This window comes from Ochotona curzoniae, unplaced genomic scaffold (genome assembly GCF_017591425.1).
Source record: "Ochotona curzoniae isolate NIBS_2020 unplaced genomic scaffold, NIBS_Ocur_1.0 scaffold_4701, whole genome shotgun sequence".
In the NCBI taxonomy this organism is placed as follows: Eukaryota; Metazoa; Chordata; class Mammalia; order Lagomorpha; family Ochotonidae; genus Ochotona; species Ochotona curzoniae.
In genome coordinates, this window is record NW_024467122.1 from 79034306 (window position 1) to 79051599 (window position 17294).

Sequence of the window (17294 nt, forward strand, 5' to 3'; positions counted from 1 at the left end):
AACAAATGATTTTGAGGTAGTGAAAACTACAATTCGACATCTTCTAATTTTCTACAATGTATACATACTGTTACTGTAATTAAAGACATAATGCCAAGTGAAAAAAAAAGACTGCTAAATTTGATTTCCTAAAAATATGAAATGTCTAGTTTTAAAAATGACATACTCAGTAAAAAAAAAAAGACTTGAGGAAAGATTTGCACTAAGTATCAGGGATAAAACAACTTCAAAACATGTTTTTTAAAGTTCTGATAAGTGTTTACTCAAAAAACCAACAAGCAAAGCACAAAACAGACATGAAAAATTCACAAAGTTGAGGTGCCCAAGGACAGAGGACAGTGAATAACAAATGAAATAAATTTACGCTAAAACATCAAATACCTCCCTGGGACCATCACACTGCTGCAGCGCCACAAACATCCTCATAGGCCGCCAGGTTCATCTCAAGGCAATGCTGGCTGAAATGCAAGCTGTACTGTACCTCCTTTTTTTACATTAATTTTATTTGACTTTTTATATTATTTACATAGTTGAGAGGGATGCCCAGGAACATGCTGCAAAGCCTGGTTAGGAGAGTGATCCAACCTGTTCTGCTTTCCAGCCTCTGACAAGGTACTCGATGTCCTCTGGCCCGGATGAGCTGGCCGTCACGTGTCCTGCGTGCAGCTGGACATGCTGTCCACTGCACAGGCATAGGCAACTGAAGAGGCCTAGTCCCAGGACATGCACATCCTTTGATTCTCCCTGTGATGAAGGTCTGAGTCCATCAGTCCAGTTGGGAGTCCCCCAAGAAACTTCACCTGGGGTGACCTCAGCCTTGACTACTGTGTGCGCCAGCCAGTGCAGTGTCAGGTGCAGTCCATCATCTGCACCAGCCGATGCACCTTCCCAGTAGATGCAGCTGCCTGGTCAGTTACGTCACCAGGCTCATCTCTCAGGTGAACTGATGGGTGCTATGGCTGAGCCAGCGCACCACAGGCCCAGTCTTCACATTCTAGCAGGTGCTGCAGCCTAGTCAAAGCCCTCACCAGGCCCACCTCCAACCCCATTGGCTGGCACTGTGCTGCAGCCTAGCTCAGCCTAGCCCATATCCCATGCAGCTATTGGGCAGAACCATGGGTGCCGTAGCTTAGTACCACTTACCACAAGACCCAGCCCACACATATGTCAACAGGTGCTGCCACTTTAACCAGCCAGTATGGCCTGCTCCAAGCCCTGGCACTCATGCTCACCAGCAGTGGAGTGCCCAGTTTGACTACCAGGTCTGTTCCCAACCCAGATCTTACACAACTAGCCTGAGGTTACTGCAATCCAGCTTGACATAACTTGTACTCAGTCCCAGTACTTGCCAGTGCTGCAGCCTAGTCAAGCCAGCCCATACCCATTCTGGCTCTCTCTCAAGTCATTAAGTGTGGCAGCCTAGTCCAGCCTGGCTCTCACTCTTGCCAGTGTCTGCTGTAGACTGACCCTGCCTAGTCTATCCCCAGACCCAGCTCACACACACACTGATGGGTGCTGCAGCCCAACCTGGCCCAGCTGTCTTCCATGACCAACCCCCTGTCCTGGCACTCAACAGCAGGTACTCTGACTTAGCCCAACCACCCAACACCAATTCTGACTATAGCCCAGTGTACCTAGTGGGTGCTACAGCCTAGTCCAGCCTGGTCCACCCTCCAGCCCAGCTCCTACGCAAACCAGCAGTTGCTGCAGCCTATCCCAGCCTGGCATGCACCCATACCCATCCCACATGCATGCCAGTGGGTGCTACAACCTTGCCCAGCCTGGTCTACCCACAGCCCCAGCTCTCATAATCACCAGTGGGAGCTGCAACCTAGAAGGAGAATCCTCAGAGTTCCCAACCAGGCCCATTCCCAACGCCAAATCTTGTACATGCTGACAGCTGCTTCAACCCAGCCTGCCATGACTCACCTGCCAGTCCCAGCTCTTGTGGGCAGATGCTGCAGGTGAGCCCAGCTGGGCATGGGCCACACCCTGTTCTGGCTCTCATGCATACCACTGGGTGCTGTGACCTAACCCAATCCAGTCCAAACACTGCATCCTTGCCTGGCCCACCCCTAGTGTCAGCTCTTGTGCTCCCCAGTGGCAGCTGAGGATTAGCAGGCAAGTTCCCCATGTTCCCTTCCAGAACTTCTCCTAGCTCCCTGTTTCTCATGGGCTGGCAGGTACTATGGCCCTGCTTGGCATGGTCTGTCCTCAGTCCTGGCCCTTGCGTGTGCCAACAGGTGCTACAGGCTGGCTCAGTGCAGCCTCCACCACAGCTCAGCTCCCACAAGTCTCAGGCGAGTTCTGTGATCTCAGCCCATCATCACCCCAGCTCTTCATACTCACCCGTGGGTGCTGCAGTCCCACAGAGGCAAGTACACGAGTCTGCTATAGAATTTGCCCACCAGATCTGCTGCTCTCATATTCTGATGGGTGCTGCAGCCCAGCCTGACGTGGCTCCCACATTCACGGGTGGGTACGGTGGCCTAGCCCAGCCAGGTAGGTCCCCCAAACCCCAGCTTTTGTGTGTACCAGCAGGCAGCGGTTGATGCTATTTAGCCTAGCCCAGGTCTCCCACGTGGACAGGTGACTTGATCTAACCCAGACATTTCCTCCAGTGGCCCCCCACCCTGACCACTCTGGCCCAATGCCCAGTGAGTGCAGTGACCCAGTCCGTGGAAGCCCCCAGAAGTCATTTCTCCCCTGTCAAACATGCCCTCAGTCACCCCATTTCAATGCTAGGAAGGAGCATCTCGACCCGGCATTCTAATGAATAGGCAACTATGATGGCATACTGGTCCAGTTAACACAAACTTGCCATTAACTAGGTCCAGAGTGCCTGCCAATTACTGACTGCTTTTCTGCCACAATGTAACACCTGTGTAGGTACTGGGCAACCTAGGCAGCTGCCTACAGCTAAGGAATGTACTGTGCCACTTATATGAAGTCCTAGAACAAGCAAAACTAACCAACATTGGAAAAACACAGGGAGGGTGGCTGCAGCGGTGGTGGGGAGAGACGCCCTAGAAGAGCCGTGACACTTCTCTGGGATGAGTGTTCTGCATCCAGACAAAGGAGTGGCTTACACAGATACATGCATGCATTTGTCAAAACTCGGGCATTTCATTGTATGAAAATTTTGCTCAGAAGGAAAATATTCCAAATAAATGCTAAACTCTAGTTAACGGCACATGTGCTGAAATATTTATGAAGAAGTGTACTAATGCCTGCCAGTACTTTAAAATGCACCACGGGGCCGGCAGCGTAGCACATCTGGTTAAGATGCTGTTTGCAATGCTGGTGTCCTGCAGCACAGTGGTTGCTGCTTGAGACCTGGTTTCTCCATTTCCGATCCAGCTCCCTGCTAATGCTCTTCAGAAAGCAGCAGAGGCTGGCCCAAGTGCTTGGGAAGCCTGGATGGAGTCCCAGGCTCTGGGCTTCAGGATGACTCAGACTCCGGCCACTGTGGCTATTTAGAAAATGAATCAGCAAATGGAAGATTCTCATGCTCTCTTTTTCCCTTTCAAATAAACAAACCTTTAAAAAGTAAAAGCACATCAAAGAAAAGGGAAATAAATTGAAAGAAGGATATATAAACAGATGAATGCAAATAAGGCAATTATAATAAAATATTAGTATAAAAAGAAGGCATCGGGTCTATAGACATACACTGTGAAATTCTTCAAGATTATGTTGAGATTTTTTTTTTTCATAATAAAAATGCTTAGAATCCTGAAAAGTGGGGCTGACGTGGTAGCTGATCTGGCTAATCCTCCACCTGCTAGCACTGGCATCCCACATGGGCATTGGTTCTAAGTCCCAGCTGCTCCGCTCCCCATCCAACTCCCATTTGTGGCCTGGGAAAGCAGCAGAGGACGGCCCAAAGCCTTGGGATCCTGCACCCGTGTGGCAGACTAGGAGGAAGCTCCTGGCTGTAGTCTTCAACCCAGCCCAGCTCCAGCAGGTACAGCCTTCTGGGGAGTGATCCAACAGATGAGATCTCTCTCCAACTCCCACAAGTAAAATAAATCTTTAAAAAAAAAAAAATACTGAAAAGTACCAAAGAGCCATGAGGCAGCTTTTTGAAGTGCTGCAACCATTTGGTCTTGGCTTGAGTTAGTTACACAGGAATACAGCCACATAAACATTCTAACTATATATACTCATACATTCTGTTGAGTGTACTTACACCTAGATTTTAAAATATTGAAATAAATAGCAAACAGAAATGGGCTCTTTTAGAGCATACGGTGTGGTGTGGTGTGGTATGTGGTATGTACACAAAAACGATCTTCCGTTTGCTGCTTCTCTCCACCCGATGCCTGCAATAGCCGGAGCTGAACCTTGCAGAAGCCACGCACGCAGCATCCCACAGGCAGCGGAGCACTGGACCTACACTGCTGCCTCTCAGGGAGTGCCTTGCCGAGACTCACACACCGCCAGACCCAGAGGGGAGGCAGGTGTCCCAGGAGCAGCTCCATGCTACCATGCCAGTCCCACCAGAACAGAACTTTAAAGCATATACAATTAATATCCTCAAAGAGATAAGACAGCACGTTATATCCAACCATAACACACAACTAAGTAGTTATGAAAAAAAAAAAAAAAAGAACCATAACAACTTAAAAACTTCCAACTGAGGAACTCGATGAGGGAGGTGGCACTTGGCCTGGTGGTTAAGACACCCTCACTTCCTGTCGGAGCCCACCCAGGCTCCTGGCTCTGGCTGACAGTTCAAGGACTTCGGCGCCTGTCCCACCATGGAGACCCAGACTGAACGCCTGGGTTCCAGCTTCTACCCAGTCCAGCCTTAGCTATTACATGCAGAGAGTGAATAAAGAGTAGGTTTCCCCCTCAATTCACTCGACCCCCTTCTGCTTCTATGCCTCCAAAAGTAAATAGGCCTTACCAGGCTAAAGAGCTGAATAGATCTTTACAACTGAAATAATTAACGTAAAAAAAAAAATCTAAAGAAATCTTCCCAGAAGACAATGGAAGTAAAAGAAAAGTGATGGACCCAGTACAGTAGCCTAACGGTTAAAGTCCTCGCTTTGCATCCATCGGGATCCCATATGGGTGCTAGTTGATATCCCAACAGTCCTGCTTCCCATCCAGCTCCCTGCCTGTGGCCTGGGAAAGCAGTCCAGTAGCAGTCAGTAGGGAGCTGGAGTCACATGGGACCCTGCACCCATGTGGAAGACCCGGAAGAGGCTTCTGACTTGAGATTAGCTCAGCTCCAGCATTGTGGCCACTTGGGGAGTGAATCAGCAGACAGAAAATCTTCTCTCTGTCTCTTTCTTTCTATATACCTGACTATCCAATAAAAAATAATAAATATCTTAAAAGAAAAGTGATATCAGACCCAGTGTGTTTGAATGATCTATCTTGTAGAGGGAGCCACAGAAGAGGAGAGCACAGCAAGGGGACGAGATTCAAGAAATAATAGCTTTATGTTTCCTCAGATTGAAGGGCAAAATTCTGGGGTGGTGTTTCACGCAGAAATGAGGGTGCCCCTTGGGACACTGGCGGCCCAGTGCACGTGTCCCAGCTTCCTGCTCCTGTGTAACCTGGGAGGCGGCTTAGGTCCCTGCCCACCACCCCAAGCGGGGCTCCTGGCTCCTCTGACCTGTTCTGGGCAAACCAAGGAATGAACTGAGGATAAGGTTCGTTCTTTTTCTCTTTTTCTCTTTCTTTCTTTTTTTCTTTCTTTCTGTCTTTCTGTCTCTGTCTCTCTGTCTCTCTCTCTCAAATAAAATAGATCTAAATATAGGGGTTTCTCTTTTAGTATTTATATATTTGAAAGGAAGAGGTACAGAGAAGAGAAAGAGAGATCTTCCATTCACTGCTCCACTCCCCAGACGGAGACAACTACCAGAGTGGACGAGGCCGCAGCGAGGAACCTGGAGCTGCTTCTGGCACGTGGGGTCGGCCGCTGCTCTCCCAGCACACTGGCAGGGAGCGGAATCCAAGGGGAGCACCTGGGTCTCAAACCAGCACCCGTGTGAGATGTCACCACTGTGGGCAGAGGTTAATTTGCTATGCCACAACAGTGGCCCCATAAAATATTTTTAAATTAGCTATTTAAAATAATCTGTGAGGATAGAAGGAAACACATTTTTAATGAGAAATTATCTCCTGAGAGTATAACTTCCGGGATCCCTATTTTTGTCAGTATTTTTTAAGCTATCTATAATGAATATGACTTTTACGATGAAGGGAAAAGTTCAGTTTTATAAAAATCAACCCAGGACCCAAAGACCTTTTTAAAACTGTCTAAACCACCCTTTCCTCTGGTTTCTACTCTATGCTATTATTGTGAACCTGTTTCTGTAAGTGGTCACCACAGACTTGGACAAGTCTATCTATTTGAATTTCGGTTTAAGGTCTGAAACGGGAAAAATGAAATCCCTCCCCGCTGTTCGCCTCACAGGGTTGGGGGACCATCACAAGACAGGACATACAAAAATAGCACCTGGTAAACCCTAAACCCGTGACAAACTGGCGTGTTATCACAGTCATCCTGAACTGGCAAGCCCCAACTCTGAGTCACCTGCCCTCTCCCCACTCCCTCTCGTCCCCAAACCCAGGCTATCTCCAGGCACTCATGCCCTTAACTCATCTGTCTCCTTAACTCATGCCCTTCTTTCCCAAGCCTCTGCCCTCAGTCGGTCAGACTGGGTCATACCTGTGCCTGAGCTACTGCCACGGCCTGGGCACCCCGCCTCTCGCAGAGCCTCACCCCACCCACTGCAATTTCTGCCTAAAACTTCATCTTTGTAAAATGTGTTTATCCTGTAACCACCCCGCTAAAAATAAAAAAGCCTTTGGGAGTTCTGAAGTTTATAGGAAGGACTTCAAACTTCTCAACCTGGCCCTGGGTCCTTCCCTCTAGCCCCTCGGCCAACCCTCCCTGGAGACTGCAGGAAGTAGCCAGGGCCCCTTCCGTTTGCCCTCCCTGTGTATCCAGTCTCCTCAGACTCCTCCCTTCCTCCTGACAAAATTCTGTTCAACACTCACTCCCTCCCCCAAGGCTGCTCCTGGCACTCCAGGTCAGGGACCCACTCCACCTTTCCAGAAAGGACCAAGGGTTCCCCTAAGGCAGGGCTGGATACAGTTCCCCCTACACAACCCCACTGTCTCCACACCAGGTGCTTAAATTTCACCTGCAGTTAAACCGTTTAGGTCCTCAACATAAACTTTCTCTAACTGAACTTTGAAGTTAATTATTTCTTCGGTTTTCGTTGCAGTTTCCACATTTATGTGTATATGTATATGCCTATAATATACTGTTTAGCTATTAAACTTTAAATAGCAAGAATCGTAAATTCTATAACTTCCTCCTCTCAACAATGAGTTTGTGAGACTGATCCAGGCTGTAATATACAACTATCATCCGCTCATTTTTCACAGCTATAAAACAGTCCTACTTGGAGCTTATCACAACTTGCTTATCCCATTATGTCACCGATGAACATCTGGATTTACAAGACAGTTTGCTATGAAAAAAAAAAAAAAAAAAAAGCAATGCTGTTAGGAGCCGGCGCAGTGCTGTAACAGGTCAATCCCAAACAGGCGCTGCTTCATGTCCCAGCTGATTCACTTCCCTTCCAGCTCCCTGCTTGTGGCCTGGGAAAGCAACTGAGGATGGCCCAAAGCCTTGGGAATCTGCACCCGTGTGGAAGACCCAGAAGAAGCTTCTGGCTCCTGGCTCCGGATCAGCTCAGCTCTGACTGTTGTGACCACTTCCCCAAGTGAACCAACAGATGGAAGAGCTTTCTGTCCTTCTCTCTGTAAATCTGCCTCTCTAATAAAAAAAAAAAAAATTTAAAAAAAAAAAAAGGCAGAGTGACAGAGACTAAGGAAAATATTTCATTTTGTTGGTTTATTACCCAAACATAACAGGCTGGGCTGGGTTTAGCCAGGACCACAAACTCTACCTGATTCCCCAAGGTGGTGGCAGAAGCCCAAGCACTCGAGCCATTGTCCTCTGCTTTGTCAGGCTGGAAGCAAAGCAGTCAGGACTTGAACTGACACTCTAGACAGCACATTAGCACTGCAAGCTTTGGTCTAACCACTGCACCACATTGCTACTCCTTGGACTTTTTCCTATGCACTTATTTATGGGCATTACACATATATAAGTAGCTCCTTTCAGTCTGTAACTTCTGAAAGTTCTTTATTTTAATGTGAGTGAGCTTATTAACCTTTGTCCTTTATAGTAAAAGTCCTTAAATAATTTGCTTTAAAACAAAACAAAAAAAAAAAAAGGAAAAAAGAAAAAAATCTTCATGAGACCAGAATCATGGCACAGCAGGTAAAGCCGCCATCTGTGATGCTGGCATCCCATGTAGGCACTGGTTTGTGTCCTAGCTACTCCACTTCTAATCCACATCCCTGCTCATGACCTGGACAAGCAATGGGCCACTGCCACCCACTGGGAGACCTCTAAGAAGCTCCTTGCTCCAGGCTTTGGTCTGGTCCAGCACTGGCCATTAAGACCATCTGGGAAATGGACCAGCAAATAAATGACCTTGCTCATTCACTATGTCTCTCTCTGTAATTCTTTCTAATAAATCTTTTCCAAAAAATATATACAGTCCTTTCCCTAATGATACTTAAATGCTTTCAATACAAAGGTCTTAAAAACTTCACAAAGGAAGTTGCGTAAGTTATCAATAAGCACATTAAAAAGTACTCAATCAGGGATGGCACTCCATCTTCCACCTGCAGCACTAGCATCCCATATAGGCTGACTCATGTCCCGGCTGCTCCACTTCCCATCCAGCTCTCTTCCTCTGGCCTGGGAAAGGAGCGGACGATGGCCTAAGGCCTTGGGACCCTGCACGCATGTGGGAGACATGGAGGGAGATCAGCTCAGCTCCAGCTGTTGTGGCCATTTGAGGAGTGAACCAACAGATGAAAACCTCTCTCGGGCCCGGTGCAATAGTCTAGCAGCTGAAGTCCTTGCCTTGAACATGCTGAGATACCATTTGGGTGCCGGTTATAATCTCGGCGGCCCCACTTTCCATCTAGCTCCCTACTTGCAGCCTGAGAAAGCAGTCAAGGAAGGCCCAAAGCCTGGGGAACCTGCACCCGTGTGGGAGACCCAGCTGAAGCTCCAGCCAGGTTCCTGGCTTCAGATCGGCTCAGCTCCGACCTTTGCAGCTGCTCAGGGAGTCAATCAGCAGAAAGAAGATCTTGCTCTCTGTCTCTCCTCCTCTCTGTATATCTGAGTTTACAAAAAAAAAAAAGTCTCTCTCACTCCCTGCTTCCCTCTTTTCCCTCTCTCTGTAACTCTTTAAATTAAATAAAATTGAAAAATAAATTAAGAAAGAACAGACAATAATATCTCACTTCATTCAAGGCAGAATGGCTAAAAGTGACAGCTGGCTGATAGCAGCTGACAGCAAGGATGTGAAGCAACTCACTTGTATTACACAGTGCGGCTCGAGTGCAATACTGCATTCGGGAGAGGGCCAAGCTGCCTCTCACGAGGCTGAACCTACTAGTGCACTCGTCCTATGACCCAGCAGTTTCACTTCTTTGTATTTACCCAAGAGAAATGAAAGCGCAGGTCCACAAAATAATGTACGCAGCATAGTGGCTTCAGTCACAATGGCAAAAGTTAGAAATAACCCTGGTGTCCATCAGCAAGAGGATGGATAAGTGAGCTGTCATTTATTCACTGATTGCTACCTCTTACCAAATAAATAAATAAATAAATAAAATGGGGCCTGCAGGATGGCTCAACTGGCTAATCCTCCACCTCCAAATACATCCCATATGGGCACTTACTTCTGTCCCAGCTGCTCCATTTCCCATCCAGCTCCCTGCTGGTGGCCTGGGAAAGCAGCAGAGGACGGCCCAAAGCCTTGGGACCCTGCACCTGTGTGGGAGACCAGAGAAGGCTCCTGGCTTCAGAATGGCGCAGCTCTGGCTGTTGTGGCAGTTTGGGGAGTGATAAGCAGATGGAAGATCTCTCTGTCTCTCATCTCTGTTAAATGTGCCTTCCCAATAAAAACAATTTTTTTTTAAATAAGTCTTGCAATCTGTCAAAATTCATGAATGGCACACATGAGATTTGCACATTACCTAAAAATAAACACACTTTGAATTATAGTGAATGATATGCATATTGGCAGAAATAGGGGTTAAGTATTCTGATATGTGGCACTTAACTGAAAGGTATCCCAAAACAAAATGGATGCAGGGATGCATGATGGATGGATGCATATGATAAGGCGAGTACAGGAAAAGGTGGACATGGGCATGCGAGTGCATAATTCTTTGACTTTTGCCGGATATCTGAATTTTTCTAAATAAAATATCAAAGCAAAAGAAAAAAAATCTACCAAGGGTGAGATCTGCATTAACAAATAGAGGCAGCTGAGCCAAGTCTGCTTTGAGAAGGACAAGTCCAAGATCGGGACCGACCTCACCTGTAACAGCACCTTTACATTTACAAAACATTTTCATGTGAGCTGCCACTGACGTCCTGGGACCAGGCAGTCCAGCTCCTTTTATACTTAAAAAGATCCGGATTACAACTTGCCAAATAATACGCAGCCAATGCCTGATAGAGAGCTGGACCTAAGACGTGCGTCTTGGGGCTTCTCCTTGGTATTCTTTCAGCAGCAACTCCTAGAGCCATGGTCAACGCCAAACACTTGGAACAACATGGGGACTGCTCAAGTGCAGCCTACCGCCCTGTAGGCTGTCCGTTCAACAGAGCAGAAGGGGCGGAGGCAGCTGCTCTACTCACTAGGACACGCAAGAGACACACCAAGAGGACCAAAGCAACAAACCTAATGTGCATTTCCAGCACACCCAGAACCAAGTCGTCCTATCCCGAGCCTCCAACATCATGCTCAAAGATGGGGGGAAATGGGAGAGACCCTTTCTGTGTGTGCGCGAGGGCTAAGTACACCTGTAGTTAAAGAGCTACAACACAAAACTTGTCAAAACGGCTCCCCTACGTGATATTCCAGCGCTCTCCCTACCAAAGCCGCACAAAAGTAGAGCAGAAGGAGGGGAGTGCAGCCAGAATTAGAGGCAAACGTTTTACTAATCACCCCACGCAGATTAATCATTGGCTTAAGGGGATTTGGGATTTTTGTTAAAACTCATACAACACACCCTAATAAACTTTTTGTTAAACAAGGTGAGATAGAGTCAGAGAACTTGAATAAAAGCCCTAGAGACTGTGTATGTATCCAAATATTTACTGAGTGCATTGAGCACTTGGGGAACTGCAAGGAAACTAGGACACAGTCCTTGCCCTCAGGCAGCCTATATCCCAGTTAAGAATTCCTGGGCCCTCAAGGGTACAGTGGGAAGGGTGTCCAAACGAGCCAGGAGCCCAGCCCAGCTAGGTGCTCACCAGAGCTCTCGGCAGGGCCTCAGACACGTCCGCAAGGATATGACCATGCAGAATGTGGGGGACACCCAGGCAGAACAAGCTCCTGGAGGGCCCTGGCCCAAGGCAGGCTGCCCGTAGCCTGGGTAGGAGGAAGGGGGCAGAAAAGGATCTCCCCACCCTCCAGATATGTCCAGCCGACTCAGGGCAGAGAGGACAGACAAGGCAATGAGGGTACGCCGGAGAGAGCTCGTGTGAGATTTTTGTAACGAAAACCAAACTATCTGAAACGAAACCTCAGCACACGGTGTCGGAGCTCAGAGTGTGAGATCAGGCAATGCCAGCAGGCTGGCATCAAATGGGACCAGGACATAACAGAGGGAGCATCACTGGGCAGCCAGGACACAGAGAGAATGGCTGGGCCACGTGCAGCTCCCAACAACCCAACCCCATGCGAGAACACCCTTCCATGGCTAACCTCCCCCATGTCCTGAAGAGTTGCCACTGAGCCCACACTTGAATGCTATGACCAAGTGTCCATCTTCCATCCACTCATCACTAACAGAAGACTTTGAGACCACGCCCCCAATACACAGGCCTTCGGGTGGGTGGCAGGGGAGGGGGAAGGACAGGAGGGGACATCCGAACTATTACCCAAACTGTAACAGGGCTGACAACGGCCATAAACACAGACCTGGACAGCCACAAACACAGGAACCTAAAGCAAGGCTGTTACTTCAGGCAGGATCCACCAAAAGTTCTCATCCAGGCCTGCTGAAAACCCAGGGGACTGGAGACATCCGTAGACTGGCCAGAGTAGGTGCAATGGACAGGCAGTCCCCAGGAGCACCACACCCTAGGACACAGGTCTGCATCCCTAAATACCCGACCCCAGGGAAACCCATGCCTGCTCAAGGGAAATGACACCACCCCAGCTGGGCAGCCCACATGAGTGCCAACAGCCAACACAGCACTTGCAAGACACGGTGGGCACTGCCACAGCAACAACCTACACTCCAAGAACGGCAGAGTCCCCTGTTCCCTACTGCCTCACTGCATGGAGCAGCAAGGCCGCGCCACTGACCTTGGCCAAGACACAGGGCTTAGTCATGCACTAAGAAACTTCTTCCTCTGCTCTCCGACTTTTCTTGTTGGTCGTTGGTGAGTTACTTATTTATATTCTGTCCTTCAAGGCATTTTACGTTATTCTGAAATGTTTGCCTTGCCCTGCAGTCTCACATCACAAACCTTCCCCTTTTTAAGATTAAATCCAAGCGAGTAAGACAGGCAAAGAAAAACCAGTGCTTCCTACCTCCTGGCTTCAGACTGGCCCAGTCCCAGGTATTGGGGACATTTAGGGAGTGAGCTAGCAGATGGAAGATCTCATTCTCTCTCTCCCTCTCCTTTTTTCAAAGAAATACATAAAAATGTTTTTAAAAAAAAAAGAATCACAAAGTTTTAGAAGTTAGAGCAATAAGCACTCAAAAACGTACAGAATACAAATGCAGAGTATCTTGTTTATATAATAAGAATTCAGGGTAATATAGACAAATCTTTTATATGGCTAGGCCTGGCAAGACAGTAGAAACCCATGTCTCAAAGAGCTAAACATGCCAGAACATGGGAGCTCGCGACCCCCGAGGGCCAGACACAGCAAAGGTGGGCTCCCTTATCACAAGGCCTCTCTCTGCTTCCAGAGAGAAAATTCACTAACTCCGTATAAGGTACTGGACCAAAGATCCCATAGTGAGGAAAAAGAAAAGAAAATCATTAAGTCACACAGAGAAAGCTGCTGTAGTTTACCCAAATATAAAACATTTAACTAATCCACTGTGTGACTTGCAAGTGGGCAACAAATGGAAAGCCTTAACTCAGGAACTCAAAGATGCTCCAACTTCTGGTTGACTAAGATAGCTAATTTGGGCAGTTCTAGAGGGGGAAGGTGGGCTGGCAGGACAAAGCAAGGAAGAAGAAGAGGGGAATGAAAACCGAGAGAAGAGCTAAGGTGGTAGAGAGCAGGACAGAGCGGGACAGACAGACTCAGAGCACCAAGGGAGTTCTGTGAGGGCACACGGCACCCACAGGTGCGGAGCGGCCACTGTGCACCTGCTGCTGCCCGTCACCTGGCATGCACTCCCCACCCAGCCGCTCTAATCCTCAAATCCTGACAGGGAAATCCCTGAGGCTCAGGCTCCACGGGGTGGGACTAGATCACTCCCGGGGTTCAATGACCCCAAGAGCAATAACCGGAGATGCCCACAAAACCAAACTTTACGATCTCCACTAGCAAAAACTGGGTCCCGCCTCTTTATATGGGCTGGGTGGGTTTTCCAGTTCTCCAGCCTGGCTCACACCATTGCTTTCTCTGATTCAGTAGACGTTCATGAAAGGCCCTACTGTGCCTGGTGATCCAGCAGCCAGAGGCTGCCCGGCATGGAGCTGACAGGGGAGACCCAGGAACTACAGGGGCATCAATCCTCAGCAGGATTGCACATGTCCGCACGGAGGGAGGGGTGAGCCCAGCATCTCCTAACAACCCTCCCCCCACCCCATCACAGACACATTTCTCAAGGGCAACTTCAGTTCCAGCTGAGCACAGGAGAAACTGCGTGAGTCCAAAGGCTGACAAGAAAACACTGAAAATATTACAGTTAAAGCTTGCACTGATTAAAAATAAACAAAACTCTAAGTGTTCAGGCCAAACACAGCCTTCATTATCTGCAACCACACACACTATAACTTCTGAACGGAATAAACAGCCAGGGAATATTTTTAGTAATGCTCAAATAAGTTCCTACAGACAGCCCAGCCTCGTGTCTGACAAGATTCTCAAGAATCTTCAAGAAGCAAGTGACGCTTGGCAGGGGAGCCTTCACTATCACACATGCTTTTTGTGCTTTGAACACTGGGGACCCTCTTGGAAGGAACCGGGTCTCGAAGTGGGGCCTGCCTAAAGGAGCAAGGGGAGATGCTGTGTACTACATACACGGCATGGAGATTCAGTGTATCACAAGAAACTCAGCTCTGTTTTGCACAAAAACCTCCAAACGTTGGTTGAGACCCTATTTCCCAAACTTATTGGACCAGGAAACCCCTTTTTTTCATGTAATACTTCTTTGAGCACGCCACAAGCTGCTGCATGCGACACACGGAGACCATGCTATATAGAGGGCACACACTGCCTCAGCTGAAATGCAATTCACCACCCGCTTCCCAGCTCTAATCAAAAGGCATTGATACTGGACCTTATGCAACTATATCAACTTTGCAATTCAACCAAAGATAGGTTGACTTCCTCTAGTTTTAAGAAGACATCTTTAAGGACCTTAAGGAAGACATTAAATGACCAATATACAGAAATTCAGGCTAAACACATGCTCACTTGACTTTGCGAAATTGTTGCAAGTTAACTTTCTTTTCCAAAATGCATTGCTCAATTTCTAGGGTATATTTCTTAGTAATTTGGAAGGCTTATTCTCTTGAAGAAAATGTTGAGCTAAAAAGAGAGATTTATTTCTGCTCTATTACCTGCTATGCCTAAATAAGAATATGTGTAACTGAGACATTCTGTGAGCATACCCTGCTCGCGGACAGCAAGCATGGGGCTATTATTTCTGTGCTGCGGTGCTGTGATCTGTAATTTGCCTCGTCCTCCAAAAATACGAACATCTTTGAAAGCCCACATTTGAGGCTTCATGGAATCAAATTCTAGTGATTGGAAAAGTTTCACTACCAGGCTGAAAGACAGACGGGGAGAAGCTTATGAGACACAGAGATGAGCTTGAGAACACGCAGCACACCACAGAAAAATCTGGAAGACACAAAGACCTCATACTCAGAAGACTCCTTTGTTAACGGAAAAGCTTATTATCCAATGTGAAATAACCAACGTTAGATTTGGGTCCAAAACTTGAAAACGGGGGTTGGTGCTGTGGCAGAGTAGGCTAAGCCTCAGCCTGTGGCAGTGGCATCCCCTATCAGTTCCTGGTTCGAGTCCCAGTTGCTCTACTCTCTAATCCAGCTTCCTGCTTATGGCCTAGGAAAGCAGCAGGGACTGGCTCAACTCCTCGGACCCCTGACACCTGTGTGGGAGGCCCAGGGAAAGCTCCTGACTCCAGATCAGCTCAGTTCTGGCTGTTGCAAAGATCTTTCAATTTCTGTCTTTCCTTCTCTCTGTAACACTGCCTTTCAAATAAAAATAAATCTTTTTTAAAAAGCTATTTGTACAATGCTTTTTTCTCTCTCTCTTTATAAGCCAGACAAGCTTGCAAGCTTTCCACTGGCATTAACAATGCTGTGAGTTAACACTCCAAACGGCCACGGGCTTCCTCAAAGTCTCCAACAGAGATTCAACGTCTGGTCATCAGAATCAAGCTGAGTTTTCACTTGGGGTCATTTCAGTTTCTGAGCAAGAGGTTTCCCTTTCATTTTGGAAAAAAAAAAAAAACAGCACGATAAGGGCTGAACATTGAAGAGAAAGTAACTCCAACTCTATCCACCACACAGGAGAAATTTAGCCATCCTCAGCCAGCTAGGCAAGAAAATAAAAAAAAAAAAAAGTACTGATAAGATGATATTCAACTCCTTTAACTAGTTTGATAAACCACTGAGTGCCAGCCGAGATTTCAAATCAGAGAACCTGCAGGCTGCTGTGGTGTGCGCGCCCTAATGAATAATTTCCCCCTTTTCCCTTTTTATCTCGCCTTTAGGAAACCGTAACAAAAACCAAATCCCAGAAGCAAGCCATAAGCCAAGGCAACAGGCGTTAGAGAAGACGCGCAACTTAAAAAGAAAAAGCTACAAAATGTCCCACTAAGACTGCTTCAATCAAAGATTAACTTTGTCCTGCTGAACGCTTCAAAACGCGTGTTGTCAATAGTCATTCCTAATTACATATGCTTTAAATACAATATGTATGTTAATCAACTTGAACCTCAGATCCAGGTGCAATGAAGCAAAGCTGATGTGGTTCCCAGATTACAGCCCAATAGCCCCCACAGAAAATGGAAAACAGTGTGTGCAGAGCGGACATGGGGTGAGGGGGGAGGCCAGAGAGCAGGGCGGTCCGGGCCGGTCCCGCCCGCCAAGCCGGCCGCCCATCGCTGCCCACCGCGGACACCACAAGCACAAAGTTCACACCGCAGGAAGGTTCAGGGGGCGCGCCTGCATATTCTGGGGGGCTTCTCCCCGCGCCCCCAGGACCAGCCGTTAGAGAGGGCACTGACTCGAGCCGCCCCCCCCCAGTCGTTCACGGCCGGCCCTGCTCCCCACACACGCTGCGGCTCTGCCAGCAGCAGCTCCCCCCCAAGAACCGGGACCCCGAGTCCTCGGGGTCGGCGTCGTCCTCCTCGAGGTTCACCCGGTGGGTGGCCGGGGGACCACCAGTGGAGGCAAGGGGGACACCCGGAGGGGCCCAGCCCAGCCCTGGAGGACAAGTTGCGCGGCTGCCAGAGAGCTCCCCCGGCCCGGCGCCCCCTCCCTCAGCCGCCCCCTTTACCTTCTTGCTGCTGCCGTCGCGAGGCTCGGACTCCACGAGGCTGGGGGTGCCGCGGGTCCCCGGCTGGACGGCCGTCTTGGGGCCCTGGGGGAGGCGCGGCTCGCCGGACGACGGGGGCGCCGCCGCGGGGCCCGGCGCGTCCCCGGCCTCTTTGCCGCCCTGGTACACCGGCCGGTCCTCGGAGACGTGGATGCTCGGGGCGCAGCCCATGCTGGCGGCGGCGCGGCGGACACGCTGGCGGGCAGCCGCGATCCGGTCAGCAAACGGCCCGCCCGGCGCCTCGGGACGGCCGCGGGCGCCGTGTCATCGCCGCCTGGGCGGGCGGCGGCGGCGGCGAGCGCGGGTCTCGCGTCAGGAAGTGCGGCCGCCCCTTTTATCGCGGTGCGGGCGCGGCGGCGGCGGCGGCGGCGAGGGGGCGTTGGGGCGGGCGGCGCACCG

The 17294-nt window shown here is 49.0% G+C and overlaps 1 protein-coding gene across 2 annotated transcripts in view; it reads right to left on the reverse strand.

Annotated features, from left to right (window-relative positions):
- The window catches only part of PDE8A (phosphodiesterase 8A), a 131569-nt gene extending 114497 nt beyond the window's left edge, over positions 1–17072 (reverse strand). For both annotated transcript variants that reach the window (XM_040970146.1, XM_040970145.1), the window contains exon 1: positions 16857–17072. In XM_040970146.1, coding sequence (XP_040826080.1) covers positions 16857–17066 — 210 coding nt within the window. In that variant the 5' untranslated portion in view covers positions 17067–17072. The remainder of the gene's footprint in view (positions 1–16856) is intronic.
- Between the last annotated feature and the right edge of the window lie 222 nt (positions 17073–17294).